This window comes from Lathyrus oleraceus, chromosome 4, assembly GCF_024323335.1.
Source record: "Lathyrus oleraceus cultivar Zhongwan6 chromosome 4, CAAS_Psat_ZW6_1.0, whole genome shotgun sequence".
In the NCBI taxonomy this organism is placed as follows: domain Eukaryota; kingdom Viridiplantae; phylum Streptophyta; class Magnoliopsida; order Fabales; family Fabaceae; genus Lathyrus; species Lathyrus oleraceus.
The window spans coordinates 181,441,166-181,462,429 of record NC_066582.1 but is presented as its reverse complement, the minus strand read 5'-3'; the positions used below and the strand labels follow the sequence as shown (position 1 = coordinate 181,462,429).

Here is a 21,264-nt window from a genome sequence, read left to right as displayed (position 1 = left end):
ATCCGGCAAATCTTCGAGCTTCAAGCTTTTCCGTTCTTCAACCTTTGCTCTCTAGCTCTTCCTCTTTGCCCTTTTCTCCACTTTTCACTTTTCAGCCGCTTCTCTGTTTCACGTGAAAAACTCTTTACCAAAAATGAAAACCCTTTTCTCTTATTCCAACTTATATATATTTTCCAAATAATCATTCCAAATAATAATAATAATAATAATCCAATAATTCAATTTATTTAATTAAATTATTAAATATATTATTAACTTAATTTGAATAATCCTCTTATTTAATTCGGGGTGTTACAACTCTCCCCTACTAAAAGAGTTTTCGTCCTCGAAAACATACCTCAAGCAAATAACTCCGGATAAGACTCCTTCATCTGACTCTCCAGTTCCCAAGTCACATTGCCACCTGCTGGTCCTCCCCAAGCTACCTTCACCAAGGCAATCTCTTTACCCCGCAACTGCTTCAACTCTCGATCCTCGATCCTCATAGGTGATGTTTCAACAGTCAGGTTATCTCTCACCTGTACATCATCTACTTGGATCACATGCGACGGATCATGAATGTACCTCCTCAACTGAGATACATGAAAAACCTCATGCAAATTCGCAAGTGACGGCGGTAAAGCGATACGATAGGCTACTTCTCCTATCCTCTCCAAAATCTGATAAGGACCAATAAATCGAGGTGTCAACTTCTTTGACTTCAAAACTCGACCAACCCCAGTTATCGGAGTAACACGAAGAAACACGTGATCTCCCTCTAGGAACTCAAGTGATTTCCTCCTCTTGTCATGATAACTCTTCTGACGACTCTGAGCAATTCTCATCTTCTCCTGAATCAACTTAATCTTTTCCGTAGTCTGTTGAACAATCTCCGGTCCAACCACAACACTCTCACCGGACTCATACCAACATAACGGTGTCCGACATCTCCTACCATACAAAGCTTCAAACGGCGCCATGCCAATGCTCGAATGAAAACTATTGTTGTAGGTAAACTCAATCAAAGGTAAATAACAATCCCAAGCACCTCCCTTTTCCAAAACACAAGCTCTCAAAAGATCCTCTAGTGACTGAATCGTCCTCTCAGTCTGACCATCAGTCTGCGGGTGATATGCAGAGCTCAATCTCAGTTTAGTTCCCAAAGCCTTCTGCAAACCTTCCCAGAATTTCGATGTAAATCTCGGATCTCTGTCCGAAACAATACTCGACGGAATACCATGCAAACTTACAATCTTCTCAATATACAACTCGGCTAATCTCTCTAACGGATAGTCCATTCTGATCGGAATGAAATGAGCCGACTTTGTCAATCTGTCAACAATCACCCAAATAGCTTCAAAATTCTTAATTGTCCTCGGTAAACCAGAAACAAAATCCATACTGATACTATCCCACTTCCACTCTGGAATAGCCAACGGTTGCATTAGCCCAGACGGCTTCTGATGCTCGATCTTTGACTTCTGACAAGTCAAACAAGAATAAACAAAACTCGCAATTTCTCTTTTCATTCCCGGCCACCAAAATAACTTTTTCAAATCATGATACATCTTCGTAGCTCCAGGATGAATACTCAACCCACTACGATGTCCTTCTTCAAGAATACTCTTCTTAAGTTCGGTAACATCCGGAATACACACCCGACTACCAAATTTCAAAACACCATTCTCATCAACTCTGAATTCGTCACCTTGACCTTGATTCACTAGAGTCAACTTATCAACCAAAAGCACATCGGATTTCTGACCCTCTCTGATCTCATCCAGAATACCACTTGTTAACTTCAACATCCCCAATTTAACACTATTGTGAGTACTCTCACACACCAAACTCAAGTCTCTAAACTGCTCAATCAAATCCAATTCCTTAACCATTAACATAGACATATGTAATGATTTCCGACTCAATGCATCAGCCACTACGTTTGCTTTACCCGGATGGTAATTCAAACCAAAGTCATAATCCTTCAGAAACTCTAACCATCTTCTCTGTCTCATATTCAGCTCTTTTTGATCAAACAAATACTTTAAACTTTTATGGTCACTGAAAACCTCAAATCTTGACCCGTACAAATAATGCCTCCACAACTTCAGAACAAATACCACGGCTGCCAACTCTAAATCGTGCGTCGGATAGTTCCTCTCATGAACCCTCAGCTGTCTTGAAGCATAAGCTATAACCTGCTTATTCTGCATCAACACGCCACCCAAACCCAACAATGAAGCATCACAGTAAACTTCAAATGGTTCCGACGAACTCGGTAATATCAGAATAGGAGTAGTAGTTAACCTTCTCTTTAACTCTTGGAAACCTTCTTCACATTTTGAGTCCCAAACAAACGCTTGCCCCTTCCTAGTCAACATCGTCAATGGTAACGCCAACTTAGAAAATCCCTCAATGAATTTCCTATAATAACCAGCCAAACCAAGGAAACTTCGAATCTCAGCAACAGACTTCGGAGCTTCCCACTTAGATACCGCTTCTATCTTAGAAGGATCAACAGCAACACCACCTCTTGAAATCACATGACCAAGAAAACTAACCTCTTCTAACCAAAATTCACACTTGGACAATTTAGCAAATAACTTCTTTTCTCGTAGAACTCCCAAAACCACTCTCAAATGTTCAGCATGCTCTTCTTCAGATTTCGAATACACCAAAATATCATCAATAAACACCACAACAAACTTGTCTAGGTACGGATGGAAAATCCTATTCATATACTCCATAAATACTCCAGGCGCATTAGTCACACCAAAAGGCATTACAGAATACTCATAATGTCCATACCTTGTTCTGAAAGCAGTCTTCTGAATATCCTCAGTTTTCACACGTATCTGATGATACCCAGATCTCAAATCTATTTTGCTGAACACACTTGCACCAACCAACTGATCCATCAAATCATCAATCCTCGGCAAAGGATACCGATTCTTGATTGTCACTTTATTCAGTTGCCTGTAGTCCACACACAACCTCATAGTACCTTCTTTCTTCTTAACCAATAGCACTGGTGCACCCCACGGCGACACACTCGGACGAATAAATTTCTTATCCAACAGATCTTCCAACTGACTCTTCAATTCAGTTAACTCAACAGCAGACATACGGTACGGAGCCATCGATATCGGCCTAGTACCAGGTACCAAATCAATCGAGAACTCCACTTCTCGCTCTGGCGGTAATTCATTCACCTCTTCCGGAAACACATCAGGAAAATCACACACCACGGCTAGATTGCCAATCACCAGTTTACCTTTAGCCTCCAAAGTCGCTAACAGCATAAACAACTCTGCCCCCTCAGCTACTTCTTCATTCACTTGCCTTGTTGATAGGAACAAACTCTTTCCCTCCTCAATCTCAGGAAAGACCACCGTCTTATCAAAACAATTGATAGAAACTCGGTTAAACACCAACCAGTTCATACCCAGAATAACATCAATCTGCACTAGTGGAAGACACACTAGGTCCATCCCAAAGTCTCTACCAAAAATACTCAAAGGACAGTTTAAACAAACCGAAGTAGTAGTCACTGAACCCTTCGCAGGAGTATCAATTACCATACTACCAAACATCTCAGATATCTCTAACTTAAGTTTCACAGCACAATCCAAAGATATAAAGGAATGAGTTGCACCTGTGTCAATAATAGCTACAAGAGGAAAGCCATTAATATAACACGTACCTCGGATAAGTCTGTCCTCACTGGAGGTTTGAGTTCCGGTCAATGCGAACACCTTCCCAGTCTGAGATTTCTTTGGCTTCTGACACTGACTTCCAATATGCCTTCTTCGCCACAATTAAAACAAATCACTTTCTTGTGCTTGCAATCAGCTATTGCATGACCAGTCTTACCACAACGAAAACATCTCTTTACTTCAGCAGTGCATACATTACTCTTATGACCAGCCTGACCACATTTGAAGCAAACTATACCAGCAGGAGCACCTCCCCCACTAGCTCTCTGAGCCGGAGCAGCTCTTTGCTTCCCTTTTCCAGCTGGAGCATCATACGGCTTGCCACGGTTTTGATGTTGCTTGCCTCTGCGATCACTGACAACCTTGTAATGAGCATTATTGTCTTCTTCAAATATCCTGCAGCTATCAACCAATTCAGTAAAAATGCGTATCTTCTGATACCCAACAGCCTTCTTAATTTCAGAGCGCAGTCCGTTTTCAAACTTGATGCACTTTGAAAATTCGGCACCAGCACCAGTGTAATGAGGATAAAATTTGGACAGCTCCACAAATTTCGCAGCATAATCAGTGACAGACATGTTTCCTTGCTTCAGCTCAAGGAACTCAATTTCCTTCTTACCACGGACATCTTCCGGATAATACTTTCTCATGAATTCCCTGCGGAATACATCCCAAGTAATGACTTCACCTGCCACGGTCAACCTCTCGTGAGTCTCTAGCCACCAGTCATCAGCTTCGACTGCTAGCATGTGAGTACCATACCGAACCTTCTGAGCTGGAGTGCAATCCATAACACGGAAGATTCTCTCAATCTCTTTCAACCATCCCAAGGCTGCATCTGGATCATGCTTCCCTTTAAACACCGGCGGATTCTCTCTCTGAAAAGTCGCCAAGCTACGTGATCCAGCATCTCCACCAGCATTTGGCAAGTTCTGCACAGCTTGTGCCATTGCTTGCATTGCGGCAGCCATTGCAGCATCATTCCTTCCAGCCATTTCAACTTATCAATACAACACAACTTAAAGTTAGATTGGTAACAATACACAATTGTTAGACAGTAACGACACGACAACTGGCCGGACAGACCAACCAGGCTCTGATACCACTAATGTAACACCCTTCCAAAATACCCCAATTATTTAATAACAACAACAAATATTTATATATATCAGAGTAATCATGCACCAAGGGTGTCACACAACATTTCACACCACAAAACTGTCATGCTCTTTATTCAATCAAAATAAACATTTTTGTTTGCATAATTCGCAGCGGATATAAATCAACCAACCATTCCAACATATAACATATTACAGATAAAAAGGTTCAACAATCAACAATAAAACAATTAAAACATCCCGTCCCGATGTTACATCTATCAGAGCATGACCCACTTAGGAGACTACACTAGACTCCAAGCATTAGCTTCTACTCAACTCATTGCTCGTTACCTGAAAAATAGTTGTAAGGGTGAGTTCCTCAATCGATATAACAAACATTATAATTTATCATGTTATGTTAAGTAAATTTACACGTTAATCACCCTAATCATATCATGCATTTAGTAACGGCACATCAACTCAAATATCATACTCAATAACAACGTAAAATGCAACTCAATAACAACATAAAATGCAACTCAATAACAACATAAAATGCAACTCAAATGAGACTCGACTCGTCATGCATGTGGTACCAATCGGAGTAAAACTCCCAACTTAAAATCATTGCCATTTTAGTGGGCATCAAGGCATAAGCCTTCAACTTTCAACTTAAAATTTGCCAATCCAGGCCAACGTGGTGTGAGCAAAGCTCCGATTTTTGCCAATCCAGGCCAACGTGGTGTGAGCAAAGCTCCGACTTAATGCATATGAAATGTACATGGCATACACGACTTTAAACTTTCGACAACATAATCATAATAGCAACACAACAAGGTTTTCAACATAATCAACTTATAATCAACTTTGGCTCATCAAGCCTACAACTCAGTAATTTCAACAAAATCAACTTATAATCAACTTTGGCTCATCAAGCCTACAACTCAGTATTTTCAACAACTTTAACACAACTGATCAACATATTTATATCAACACTTCATAACATAACCCAACAAAATTACTCATCAAAATTAACGATAATAGGCTAATCACCAATTATGTTCACAACGTTAAAAATATCAATTTTCCCACTCTGCAACAGTGTTAACCGGTTAACGCCCTGGGTTAACCGGTTAACGCAGGACAAAAATACATTTTCTGGCAAAACGCAACAGTGTTAACCGGTTAACGCCCTGGGTTAACCGGTTAACGCAGGCAAAACAGCACATTTTCACAAAATATAACAGTGTTAACCGGTTAACGCCCTGGGTTAACCGGTTAACGCAGATAAAACAGCAGTTCCTGCGCTAACACAAGGTAGAATGCAGAGTTCTCCGCATTTTCCGCCGTTGGAGGACTTCCGGACCTCCGATTCAACTTCCGTAAAAAGCTACATTATCGGAAAATCACGACACATACAATTATCGATTCAATTTCAGTTTTCATACAACTTAATCATCACAATTTTCTCAGCATTCTAAATCCCAATTAGGGTCAATTCAACGGTTTATCACTACCCATTACATGCTAATCTATAATACCCATTAAACGATGATAAACCCCCCTTACCTGAACAATCCGGCAAATCTTCGAGCTTCAAGCTTTTCCGTTCTTCAACCTTTGCTCTCTAGCTCTTCCTCTTTGCCCTTTTCTCCACTTTTCACTTTTCAGCCGCTTCTCTGTTTCACGTGAAAAACTCTTTACCAAAAATGAAAACCCTTTTCTCTTATTCCAACTTATATATATTTTCCAAATAATCATTCCAAATAATAATAATAATAATAATCCAATAATTCAATTTATTTAATTAAATTATTAAATATATTATTAACTTAATTTGAATAATCCTCTTATTTAATTCGGGGTGTTACAGATATCATCCTTCAACTGCTTAAATTTTGATCGAAAAATTCTTGTTAACAAATCAGGTCGATCTTATGGGGTTTGGTGGAGGCCTAGTTTGGAAGTTATATCAATCCAAAAAGGATTGCATGTCATTGTAAGGAATATGTCTGGTTTACCATTGTTAAGAACAATGGCCATACCATCTTGGTATCTCTGTGTCATATCTCGCTTACTGCCAATAAATGACGATGGCAGTATTGTTCTTTGTCCGATATTATCTATAGAAATATATGAAAAGTATAAAAATTAAATGTGTGGATAGTGGTATAAACATAAAGTATACACTCTTCAGGTATAAATATAATATGTTATATTAAATACCTGCGTTATTCTCCCCATCATGCAATGCATCTTGTAACCCCTGATATACCTCAGTCCGAATATTATTTTGATTTCTTCGGATCCATCTCAACCTTCCTGTCACAATCTTTACATAATTGTCTACAACATACTGTTGTAAAAGTCGACCCGATTTTAACAATACAAATTGATCATTATGACGAATCTACATTGAATAAAATAATCAATCTTGATATATTTTTTCACACATATAGAAGTATATTTCTTAGAAAAATAGTTCAGCATGTACCTGAAGCACATAACTGTAGTACTCTCGGCATGTAACATTTTTTCCAACAATAGTTTTTGTTTCTATGTCCCAACTATATGTTCCGAACGGTAACAATATAGGATACTGTAAAGGATCATAATACCCCATTGTTTCTTGAACCTTTGTTAGCTTTCCATCACAATTAATGACATTTATATCTCTTCCACGTTCTATTGTATCTTCATCACCACCGCCTATAACAATTGTTGTGACTGGGGAAGCTGAAGGGAGACTATATTGGGGTTGATTCGATGGACTTTCTTTAATGAGTAACCTACATTGTTCAATATTTGGCTCTAGTGCAAGCTGCCTAAACATGATGACAAACGGGTTGCATTGGTGGAGTAGTTTTTGCAATTTATACACTACGGCTTGGTTAAGTATTGGGTTTTCCCTCATCCTATTTTGAAGCTCATGATCGGTATCATAAATGTATAACTGCAAGTAACGTGGCCTTGAACCTTGATTCGGATGAAAACCTCTTATTTTGTGATAAATTGGGCCTTGAGCACAAAATGTGTAAATACCACGACCAGTTGCAACCAAACTTTCGTCGACATGAACACCTAGTGAAGTAAACGACATTACATGGTTGTAACTTCTAATATGTTGTCTAAAATGTCTGCCTTCAGTAGAACTGTCTAAAAATAATTGTAACAACTCGTCAGGAGCAGGCACTTGTGAAATTGTCACCTTTCCACCTTTGCAACACATATCTTGAGATTCTCTATGAAACAATTTTGCATTGCATCGTCTACACTCACTCGAAGTAGGAAGTAGGGATTTTATTGTCATAACAGTATTTCGAAAATTTCTAGCAATGTTATGTCTTGCTTGAAAAATATATCTTGATTCTGTGTTTTATTACATACAAAACATGCATTAAAAGAAATATACTTATTATATACATGGTGACTAACATGAAATAATATTTAAATAAAAACATACAATATATGGTATGGATTAAAAATACATAATCGTACCTTGATCAAAAACTGTTTGTGTTTCGTGAGTTTCAACAGGTGAATTAATATTTTGCGAATATGATTCTATAAAAGAAAGTATTGACTTCAATATAGAGTTATAGATGAAAAATAGCAACAATGTATAAATCTAAATGTATGTTACTATCAATTTGAGTATAGACAGAATTATACTTACCACAATCATTGTCATCAATATTTCTTATAAATGATCTTGCTTCGGGGTTATCATTTTGTTGGAAAATCGGGTATGTAAAATTTTGATCTGTAAATTAGTATTGAATTAACATATCATCCAATTATTTTTGCATAATTAATTGATATTTTTTAAACATAAAGTACTAAAGTATAATCTATACAATAATTTAAAGTTTCTAACCCGTGGATGGAATGCGACTGGCATATGTGGTACTCGGTCCAACTTCATTGTCATGTGCTCTTTGATAAAACCAAGAAGCAAAATTGGCATTTGTCAAGTCTTGAAATGGCATCATGGTTCTCATATCAGAAAGATCACATGTTTGAACTTGTTTTCCTTTGTCTTTATTTTGTCTATAATTCGAACGCCTTCTAGCCAATTCTTCTTGTCTTTGCTCAACACTCATCCGCTGTCTTCGATGTCTTGCATTTTGTGTCCGTCTTTCTCTTTGACGTTGTCTTGAATCTTGACTACGAATATTTTACATTATATTATTTTATCTGTAAAATTAAATGTAGTATTTAAAAATATCCAAACTTTGTATTTTTAATATGTTTATTACTAATAAATTAATCTTGAATATTGACTACGAATATAAAGGGAATACTTTCTTTTGGTGTAGCCTATTTTTCTATCATTTTTACCCTTATTTTATTGTATAATTTACATAATAACTTCCAATAAAACCACTATTATTAACTTCCACGTAAATTTCTATTAATAAATTCCACATGCTTTATTTTTTAAAAATTAAATTAAATTTAAATAAAAAATATCGCTTATATTTTTAATGATGTGTATTAAAAAAGCGGACAGACGGGCACGCGAGTGCCTGTCTGGACGCTAGTTTTATCCAAACTTTGTATGTTTAATATGTTTATTACTAATAAATTAATAAAATTTACAAATGAAAAATATGAATAAATTAAAAAGGAAATCTGAATTTTCAAGGTTCATAGTGATGATAATGGTTGATTCACATAATGGTTGATTCATATACTATGGTTGATTCTACATATATTTGATTGTCATCTATTATTTCCTGACAAATATTTTTCTACTGTGATTAAACTTCATGTGGATGCAATTAAGTTTTTATAGTGATTTCATATGTTGACGCAAGTTTTTATAGTGCTTTTTCTACTATGATTAAATTTATTATTGATGCAAGTAACTGATACTCTGTCTACAAAAATTGAATTTATGGAAGTTAATAGTAGTGAATTTTATGGAAGTTATCACATAAATTATACAATGAAATAACGGAAATATTTTACCTTTATTTTTCTTACAAATTGCTTCTTTAATGATGGTGAGAATGAGAATCTGTTGACGTATGTGACCAGATAAGATAGAGAATCATTGAAAATTATAATTTACTTACAATCAAACATCAAGAATAAAATTTGAGAAAGAGAATGTTAACAATAACAAAGATCACTAATAATAAAAATTGAATTGAATAAAAATGGAATAGAAACACATCAATTGAAAAGATAGATAAACAATTGGAAAAAAATTAACAATACTAAAAAATGTATAAAAACAAAGAAGAAATAGGAGAGAATTTTTGTCTATATACATTGCTATTGGAAGTCCTCTGCGTGATGAGATGTATTCTTTATTTTTCTCATCCACTTTGCTTTTATAAGATTATCATTTGAATTGCACAAACAATAAAAATTGAAAGTTCCACATGACTGGTTCACCTATATATCTTTCATATGCTCATCCCATCAATATTTTTTTTTTCATTACGACAGTGCGATCTTCTTCCAAAACCAAAGACATGAATAAAAAACAACAAAATAAATAAGAATTAAGTAACCAAAAATTGTTACAATTACTAAAGTATGAGCATAATCTTGTAAATAGAACTGAAAATTAGAATCAAAGATGTGTGAGAATTGAGAATAACAAACAATAAAAGAAAATCAACTTCACAATTTTTTTATCATTTGTATCCATATCTGCAATATAGTTGTTGTAAGGATAAATAACTTACTCTATTTTTCTTCTTTTCTCCTAAATAAGAAATAACATGGCATGTCTAGCACTGATTTTTTAATCCATGATCAACAACTACATTGAACATTAAGGGTAACACAATTTAAGACGTCAAAACAAAAACATTATATTACTTTAATATTGAACTCTTAAAATATGTAAGAATGAAACTAAATGAGAAATGTAAAAAAGAATACTAATTAATATTCAAATGAAGAGAAAAAACTAACCAATATATATATATAACCTTTCAACCTTCATTTTGTCTGAAACCTTTCAACCTTCATTTTGTGTGAAGAAATAGAAAACAATTATGATTCCAAAGCATTCTAATTTTAAAGTAATATTGAACTCTTAAAATATGTAAGAATGAAACTAAATGAGAAATGCTCTTAAAATCTGATTTTAAAGTAATATTTAAACAAAGAGAAAAAAACTAACCAATATATATATAACCTTTCGACCTTCATTTTGTTTGAAACCTTTCAACCTACATTTTGTATGAAGAAATATAAAACAATTATGATTCCAAAGCATTCAGATTTTAAGTAATATTGAACTCTTATAATCTGTAAGAATAAAACTAAATGAGAAATGTAAAAAAGAATACTAATTAATATTCAAATGAAGAGAAAAAACTAACCTATATATATATATATATATATATATATATATATATATATATATATATATATATATATATATATATATATATATATATATATATATATATATCAATTATGATTCCAAAGCATTCTGATTTTAAGGTATTTAAAGATTAAATAATTGTGTGGGGATCAGTTGAAAAATTAAAAAAACAGTTGTATGTGTGAGAGAGGGGGTTATTGCCGCAAGTTATATAAATATGTTTCTTTTATAGTCAACATGTAACAACAAATTTTATTCATTAAAAATAAAAGAAAAAATAAATAAATATAAAGAGTATAATGGATAAATATAAATCATATTTTATATTTAAATATAATTTAAAAAAATTACAGTATGTGGAAGTTAATAATAGAAAGTGGAAGTGAGAGAGGGAGTTAATATTAAATGGAAGTTATTGCCGCAAGTTATATAAATATTTTTCTTTTATAGTCAACATGTAACAATAAATTTTATCCATTTAAAATAAAAGAAAAAATAAATAAATATAAAGAGTATATGGATAAATATAAATCATATTTTATATTCAAATATAATTTTAAAAAATTACAGTATGTGGAAGTTAATAATAGAAAGTGGAAGTTAATAGTAAGAAGTTATATAGAAGTTGATAATAGTGGTTTAATAAGTAAAATATACAATAAAGTAAGGGTAAAAATGGTAGAAAAAAGGGCTACACCAAAACCAAGTTTTCCCTTTATATATTGTTATAGAAAATATTTTTCTTTTATAGTCAACATGTAACAACAAATTTTATTCATTAAAAATAAAAGAAAAAATAAATAAATATAAAGAGTATAATGGATAAATATAAATCATATTTTATATTTAAATATAATTTTAAAAAATTACAGTATGTGGAAGTTAATAATAGAAAGTGGAAGTGAGAGAGGGAGTTAATATTAAGTGGAAGTTATTGCCGCAAGCTATATAAATATTTTTCTTTTATAATCAACATGTAACAATAAATTTTATCCATTTAAAATAAAAGAATAAATAAATAAATATAAAGAGTATAATGGATAAATATAAATCATATTTTATATTCAAATATAATTTTAAAAAATTACAGTATGTGGAAGTTAATAATAGAAAGTGGAAGTTAATAGTAAGAAGTTATATAGAAGTTGATAATAGTTGTTTAATAAGTAAAATATACAATAAAGTAAGGGTAAAAATGGTAGAAAAAATGGCTACACCAAAACCAAGTTTTCCCTTTATATATTGTTATAGATTATTATTATTATTATTATTATTATTATTATTTGAAATTCTATACTTTAGGGGATAGATGCCAAACTCGATGCTCCGATAATACATTCAACAAGACAAACTAGAACCATATAATGACAATTACTAGATGATGAAATAGAAAAGTAATAAACAATACGATTAATTATTTACCCAGATTGGTAAAACTACAGTTATGTCTTAGGGGCTGAGTCCTCAACCCAAGAAAGAAAAATCACTTATTAATAGTTTAGTACAATTAATCTTACAATTAATCTTACTGAAACATAGAGGTGTACATACAATGTTGAATTTATAACTCAACTAGACAAACCTTCTATGTTAAATTTCTGATACATAGAGGTGCACATAAAAATAACAAAGACACTTGTAACCTCTAGCATTCAATGATATTCAATGGGAATGCTTAATAAAGGGTTACAAACTTCCTCAGCGAGCTCATTCACCGTGAGTTTCCCAAAGAACATATCCATTATACGATCATTCTAAATGATCATTATCAACCAGTGAGCAGGTATTCACCCATCACATCCTCAACTTATCCCACACAAGGGATACATTCCATCAAATACACCAGGGTTTTATCAAAGGGTTACACCCGGGGTTTTGTCAAGGGGTTCAATCAAGGGTTTCATCAAAGAGTTTTTACCAAGAGTTCCATTAGGGGTTTCATAAAAAGTATAAGGGATTTTCATCAAGGGGTTCTATAAAGGGATTTTACCAAGGGATTTTATCAAGGGGTATTATTAAGGGTTTTACCCAGGGGTTCCACCAAGGTTTCATCAAGGGGTTCTTTCAAGATTTTCAACAAAGGGTTCCATCAAGGGCTTCTACCATAATTTCATCAAAGGGTTTCACCAGAATTTTACCAAGGGGTTTTCACCAAAGTTTTCTCAAGGAATTTCGTCTAGAGTGATCAGGGTATCACTGAAGTTCTACCAAATTTTGGTAACGTGATCGGATGATCATAGGAATCATATGTAAGTTTCATCTAGAGGAGATGAAACTGATTCTCGAGGATTCATGAAGGGTTTCATCAAGGATTTATCGATGGGTTTTATCATCAGGGGTTCCATCAGAAGTCGTATCAGGGGTTTCACCAAGAGTTTTTCCAGGGATTTTATTAAGAGTTTCACCAGGGGTTCTACCAGGATTATCACCAAGTGACCGGAGGATCGCCCGAGTCCTCTCCGATTTCTGTGATTATAGGAATCGTAGTCAAGGAGATATTATCAGGGATACATCAAAGTGAGATTCCGATGGAGCACCAAGGATTGGACAATCCTTGCTCGGCTCTGGAGTATATTAACTCCACTGTCAAAATTAGGGTTCCTCTTTATATTTAACCCTCTCCTCCGTGAGAAGATGATGACTCGTCATCATCATCATCTCAATTTGAAGCTGATTGAATATGGGCAGCTGTCCTATCCTAGATTTTGACCACCCTCTTCGTCCTTACTACTAACTTAGGTTGTAAGTCACTAACGTATTCAGACTCCCATACAGGTCATCTAGTTAACTCCAATGACCTGAAACGTCAAAGGAGGACCATTTTGACTTTTCTAAACCATTGATCACATTTCCGGGTAACTAATAGGTTAACTTTGACATCAAATAATGAAGGTTATTTGATTTTTGTAAGGCTTAATTAGGCTTTTAATTTTTTCTAGGGATGGTATTAGGGATAATTGGGCTCTGATTAACATTAGTGAAATTATTCAAATTTTATTAGTAAAATATCAAGATTATTAGTTTAAGTTTCTATTTTTCAAAGTTCTTAGGTTAATTTGGTATTAGCGGGGTTAAACTAAATTTCATTAATTTATGATTAGATGGTGATTGATTAGGGTTATTAAGTGATGTAGGTTTTTTAAATTAATTAGATTAATATTATCAAACGGGTTAAAAATTGGTTAATCAATTAAATTGATTCATGATATTAATTAAATTAATTGGGTTTTAATCTATTTAAATTATTGGCGAGTTAGATTAATTGGATATTAAGTAATTAGGTTTTGATAGTTAAATTATTTTAGATCAATTAGGATAATTAGATTAGATTAAATATTAATGTTTATCTTTAGTTAGAGTTTATTATAATGGTGTTGTTTGTGTTAGTTGGATCGAAAATGGTCAAAATATTGACCTCAACCAAATCAAGCCCAAGCCCATTTCTAACTAGGTCAAGCAAGACCCAGAGTCCATCTCAGAACCGGGTTAAATGCATGACCCGGGTTTATCCCCGAATCCCCAATTAGAAACCCTAATTTGAGCGTATTGGAAAACAAAAGTGGATCTAAAAGACCTGTAAATCAATTCAATTAAAACCTTCCAAATTTATCCATGGATACAATGCATATTACAAATTACAAACAAAAATGAACTGAATACATCGAAAAATAGAAAGCCCTAGTTGAATCAAATTCTTAAATGAATCAAATCAAATCTAAATTTCCTAAATCAATTAATCTAATTAAAATCCTAAACCTAAAAATAATCTATAAAAGGCTTAACGAAAAAAGAAAAGGGGAGTCGAGAAGAAGCAACCCACCGCTGCTACAATTTCTGAAACCCTTCACCAGAGCTTGAATCAAATTAAGATTAGGATTTCATTTTAAAACCCTAATATTTCCAAGTTTAGCCCCATCAAACCTGCAAGGACAAGAAAAAGAAAGGAGATTAGAGAAGGGAAGCATAACAATTTGATCAAGGAAAAATAAGGAAGGGAAGAAACATAGCTTGAAGTGGTCACGACCGAAGAGGTTGATGTTCTCCTTTTCTTTAAAATCATGTGAATATGTGTATGATAGTGTTTTATTTATTATTTGGATCTATAAGAAGGGGTCGGGTTATGACAATACGAAATCGGATTTAAAAAAAATTAGGCTTATAATTGTTGTTTGGATTTGGTATTTTGAAGTTTGGATTTGCGTTAGGGAGGCTTTGATCTAGGTTATGGGTGGGATTTAGAGTGAATCGAAGGGGTTTAGATAGGGTTTGAGGTTTGAAAGTATGAAGGTGAATTGGAGAATATGAAGATTCATCTTCTCCAGTGGGGTTCAAAGGGGTTGGTCGGTTAGGGTTCAAACATTTAGGCTTAAGGTTCTTCTACAGAACCCTTAAGGTTTTTAGGTTTCTAGAAGATCATTAGGGTCCATGATCTTCATAAGGTTTTGCTGGATATTCTGGGTTAGTGATGAACTCTGATTGATGTTCAACCGGAGGAGGGGGAGGTTTGGGGCGGCCGGAGGCCATGCCAAGGAGGACCGGGGGGTGATGATCAGAGTGAGACCGAGGAATTTCGAGAGAGACGTAGAGAGAAGAATGAGGAAGAGAGAGAAAGAAAAGAGAGAAATGAGAGTTTTGAAGAGAACTCGAATATATACCTCTTCTCTCCGCTATTAGACCCAAGACGCGTGGCCCCCTGATGGCCATGCGATGAACCTACTTTAACCTTTCCAACATGGGTGGTTCCACGGTGCACCAGCAGTGGAATTGGATCATGCCCCTCCGATTAGTTTACTGCCTGTTGTAATCTGATCCAGCGATCCTCAAGTGATCGTGTAGACTCCCAGGTAAATTCGTTTGATGTCCCCAGTTGAGAGTCAACCGTTGACTCTCATGGGTGGGCCCAGGACGCGTTGGGCTTAGAGATGGAAAATGGATCTCTCTCTATTACTATTAACACCCCCAGTAGCCTAACTGCTAATTCAGTTCAGAACATACCCCCTGTTTTTAATTATCTAATTACTTAATTAATTGTGAATATTGAGTTATTAATTTATTTAACATTGAGATTAATTTAATTAAACCAGTAATTAGGGTTCCCTAATTTAATTTACTTTTATGATTTAAATTGATTATGGCTTAATTAATTAAGATTAATTCCATTATCAATTAATCGTAATACTCATATTCAACTGATTAGGGATTGATATTATTAGAAACTAGGGTTAATTAAATCAAGAAATATCTAGGATAATTATAGGGATAAATAAAGGGATAAAAGTCGGGGATAAAAATCGGGGTATGGAATATATTACTTAAGGGATACGTTATTATTTATTTTCTTAAATAACCTAAATGCTATGTTTTTTAATCAAATAATTGGGATAAAATTTATCTAAACTCACCAAAAAACTGTAAGTCCTCTGTCCTAGTGCATTGAGGCATTTTTCAAAAGTAAAATACTTCTTTACCCTCGATGCGTGAGAATTTTTAAGGGATAAAAATAAACAAATAAACAAAAAAAATATTGTTTAATACGAACTACAGAGCTCTGATCCTTCAATAAATTTGAGGGTACGTAGGCATAGAGTTGTAAGACTCTAGTGAGTACTATAATCAAAAACCTTTTTAGGTTTTTTCCTCAATACAATTTTCTTTTTGTTAATAATAAAACATTTTTTTGTAAATAAATAAATAATTAAGAAATTAATAAGTATTAAAGTAGACATTCCTTAAGCACATATTAATCCTAGAACTAAAGGAGGATCCATTGAGTACAATGGAGGTAGGGGTTCCTAACACCTCCCCCTTACTTAACTGACTCCCGAACCTAGCATCTCACCCTTAGTTTATAGGTTTTATGATTATTTACCTGTTCCTTAGGAACAAATAAAAGATGGTGGAGACTCTGTGATTTTTCTAGCCGCGACAATTAGGATTTATCAAACTTGAATTTTGGGAATCTTCATCATGAAGCCTTTTCATAAGGCACAATTCTGAGTGGGACCATATTAAGAATACCCTTAGCATCTAGATAAGACTTGTCTGATATATACTCCAGCACACCAACTTCCAATTCATCAAGCACCATGACATGTTATTGATTTGTCATACTTCCAGATATATGAGAAGGACTTATATCATAACTATTATTCTCCCTTAGATGAACTACAGTAGGTTGTCAAAATTTGGAGGACCTTCAGCCTAATCATCAGCCTTCCCTTTTGATACACAATCCTCATGAGTTACTTATACTTCTGAGACATATGTTGAGACATATTGTCTGTCATCTTGCTTGTTCTTTCTTTTCCATACATAAAGAGTTTATCAATCCCGATATCTTGCAAACCATTGAAGTCTTTCTCAGACATTACCTTCTTCAAAAGAAATGTTTTACCTTTGTTGACCAAATGTGTAGATTTGTTGAAGTTCTTATTCCTTTTTTGTTCACCCAATTTCTTCATATTAGAAGATAATCCCTTCCTCGGTGAAACCTCTTCTTAAATAAGATTACCAATTTCCACGAGCCCTTCATTTTTCCTTTTGCTTGATTGCCATGAGTAGTCTTATTGTAATACCCTGTGTTTCCTTAAATACTCAAATTCATAATAGTTGAGATCAATTGAGTTCCTATGTGCTCTAAAAGTTATCAGTTGGGATAAATAGAGTGAATAGTGAATTCAAATTAACTTAATTAATATCATTTGGGACGGACCTTTTATTAATTGTTACATTTTGGAAACACTAATAATGTGTCAAATTGCTCCAGTAGATCGGATATTATAGATAAGTGATACTTGAGATATTTGTCTTACCATCATATTTAATTCTACCCACAAAATTCTTCTAACTAATGATGTCCACATGTTTCTATCCAAAGTCCTACCAACCTTATACCACTCCATTTCTCTATGTATCAGAAAATGCAATTGGAGAAAAGGGGAACTTGAGAGAAGAAGGAAGCAAGCTAGTGGAAAGAAGAAGGAGAAGAAAAACCTGCATGCCATCATCATCACTTTATCACCATCTGATCTCATCATCTCACCATCTTCTTCAACCTCCTCTTCTATTTCTAAGGTGGGTTCTAGTTAGAAACCCTAATATATTTAGAGATTAAGATTGTAGAATCATAGGATAATTATAAGAATTCATGTTATATGATGAATGTTTCCTCTTGATTATGATGATTTCCATGAACAAGTGTTTTTCTATACTCTTCATGATTATTATGACTAAATGATTGATTATGGTTGTTGTTATGAACTTGAAACCCATGATATATATATATATATATATATATATATATATATATATATATATATATATATATATATATATATATATATATATATATATATATATATATATATATATATATATATATATATATATATATATATATATATAAGGGTATGTTCTATGATGGATTTTGTTTGAAGAATTAGTGGGTTTAGCTATTAGAAAGGAAACAAGATTCTTCAGGTGGAAATCCAAATGTTATACAAGGAGTTTTTGAGAACATAACAGGGACCGATCAATTGGTCATAGGCTTTTCTACAAGCCAATCGATTGGATACACTCACAGTTGTGGAAGGATTAGAAATTTATGAAAAAACAATCGACTGACACTCACCCCAATCGATTGCATGAGTTCATTGACTTTGAAAAATAAAAATCTTTCAAATATCAATCGATTGACACTCACCATCAATTGATTGTTCCTTTGTTTTCTTTAAAAAATAGAATTGTGATCTAGACCAATAGATTTGGCCTCCATAACCAGTCGATTGGCTCATGCCTAAAACTCCAAATTTCATTTCTTTGATGTTCCTAAATGTATTGTATCAACTATTAATCACTTGTCATGTTATACTTGTATTGAATCAATGTTAAATGTGAGAATTACATGTTGAATCAAGTGAGTTAACCTAGTGATCATTTTTAGGCTATAAGTTAGCCATATAACTTAAATAACATTAGAAAGCGACATTTATTTGTACGATACCTATGTGAAGGTCGTGAATGAATGGTTGTTATAGTTTAGAGTGAGACGCTTTGTATGGAACATGCATTGTTATTATTTGTATATTGGTGAATGAAGTCACCAATGATTGATGAATCTAGTTACGTTTTATGGAATTAATCACATATTCAGAGTGTTTTACCCTTGATGGTGTACAACCCTATTTGATATGCTTATATGAGTAAGCAATGGGATGTGACTCCAATGATTCATGCCTCAATTGGGTTTGAGCCCCAACCATGGAGGACATGGGTGATAGGTGGACACCAAAGTGGGTTAGAGGCCCACACGGTGAAAGATACGCAAAGTGGGTTAGAGGCCCATACGGGTGACGATCACTTGGATTGAGTTTGAGGCTCATAGAGGACCCGATACCCACCGCGAAAGTCGAATCATACGAGCATGCATGAATTGAGCTTTCCCTAGACGTAGGTCCGCTCAGGGATTAATGTTTTGTGAATCTGAATAGTGATTTTATTTGAGATGTGAGAACTCAGGAGCATGTTGCCATACATTGCGAGACTTTTCCCCGTCACTTAAGTCTTCCTTCCGTTGTTGACTTAAGTTGGATATTGATTAGAAAACCCTGTAGAGCTGAGTGGACCCATAAGATAGGGAACCCACTGAGATTATTATCTAACCCCATGTTGTTGATTATTTTTTTCAGGTAGTTCTGATCAGGAGAAGGGTAAGGACAAGATAGTGTGACGTCCTTGCTTATCTGATGTTTTGGATGGCTTTTCTGCCGTGTAGATATTTTTGTGATCATTCTACAATGATCTAGTTCCTAATTTTATTTTGGGCACCTTTTGGTATAATTAGTGCCAAGTAGTAGTTTCTGTTTGGGCATGTAATATGTACGTTGTTGGCACTAGGCGCTTATGTATTTCAGTACCAGTATTACACTATGTATAATATGTATTCTAGACATATATTATATGTGAGTGTTACAATTATCTTTAGCCATGAGCATGGTGTCATCATAATTACCATACGACTATTTCCTCGAGGAAACTTTGTGTTATGTATGAGCTCTAGAGCTAGATAATGAAGCATTGTATTTCCACCCAATCTTAAAAGCACAGAGTACCCGGTCTTAAGATTTCAAAACAAAAGCTCACACTTTTCTAGAATGGTCATCAATAAAGGTGAGAAAATGTGATGCACCACCTGAAGATTTACCATCCATCATGTAAACATCAATGTGAACTAAATCTTGATTATTTTGCCTCCTATGAGGATCATTAATGTTAAAGGAAACTTTATGTTTCTTACAAAAAAAACAATGAGTTCATGTTTTTAGAGGAGTAGCTTTCACCTGAAGAAAAATTTTCTTTGCGAGAATATTGAAACCTTTCTCACTCAAGTGACCAAGGCATGTATTCCATAAATCACTAGATGGATCTTCAACTGCATTCGCTTCCACCTTGCATAGCTTTACAAACACCCTATAAAGAGTTGTCGGACTTTTCTCCTTTGCTACCCCTAGTGACCCTTTGGTGATCTTACATATGTCACCTGTAACACCCCATTTTTCATATAAGATATTTTACCGTATTCTACTGATTAATTATGTCTATTTGTTGATTTATTTATTGGTTGGGACGTTGTGGGGGCGTAAGTCCTTAAACTAAGGGCATGGTAAAATAGTATTGGGTGCATAGAATTATTTAGAATTATTTTTATTAAGTAAAATAATATTTTTGTTATATTATTTAGTAAAAATAATAAAACTAGAGTGATTGGGTCAAATATGAGAATCTAGGAAAATTAGTGGGGGGAAGGAATAAGAAGTATTTTAATTTGGGCCAAGTTTCTAATTTTGAGAAGTTTAACCCCAAGTATAAGTTTATGAGATAAAATTAGGTTTAGGGATAATTTTCATCATACATAGAATTTGCAAACAAAAGAGGAGGAGGTAAAGTTGTGTAGAGGTAGAAGGATAAGAATTCAAGGGATACTTTCATTGCTTGCTAGGGAGATCAAGGTAAGGGGGAGAATAACCTTCAATAAGGGTTTATGCATGAGGGGTAGGGTACAATAATCCTTAACTTCCAATATGGTATTTTTGAGTTGATCAATTCTGAATTTGGTGTT

General features: G+C 34.1%; 1 protein-coding gene across 1 annotated transcript; it reads right to left on the bottom strand.

Moving 5' to 3' along the window:
* Positions 1 to 6,730: 6,730 nt before the first annotated feature.
* LOC127136586 (uncharacterized) lies at positions 6,731 to 8,898 on the bottom strand. The gene is made up of 7 exons (XM_051063127.1): positions 8,673 to 8,898; positions 8,472 to 8,558; positions 8,294 to 8,359; positions 7,821 to 8,164; positions 7,431 to 7,616; positions 7,022 to 7,205; positions 6,731 to 6,918 (listed from the first exon to the last, which is right to left on the bottom strand). Exons 1-7 carry the CDS (start codon positions 8,896 to 8,898, stop codon positions 6,731 to 6,733), a joined length of 1,281 nt encoding a protein of 426 aa, XP_050919084.1.
* Positions 8,899 to 21,264: the final 12,366 nt, after the last annotated feature.

Excerpts from the sequence above, each read along its gene's own strand:
- LOC127136586 (XM_051063127.1), bottom strand. The coding sequence starts at position 8,898 with ATGAGTGTTGAGCAAAGACAAGAAGAATTGGCTAGAAGGCGTTCGAAT. Across the intron at positions 8,360-8,471 it reads TATTGATGACAATGATTGTG|AATCATATTCGCAAAATATT; the intron begins GTAAGTATAATT and ends TTTCTTTTATAG. Across the intron at positions 7,206-7,430 it reads GTGATGGAAAGCTAACAAAG|ATTCGTCATAATGATCAATT; the intron begins GTTCAAGAAACA and ends TATTCAATGTAG.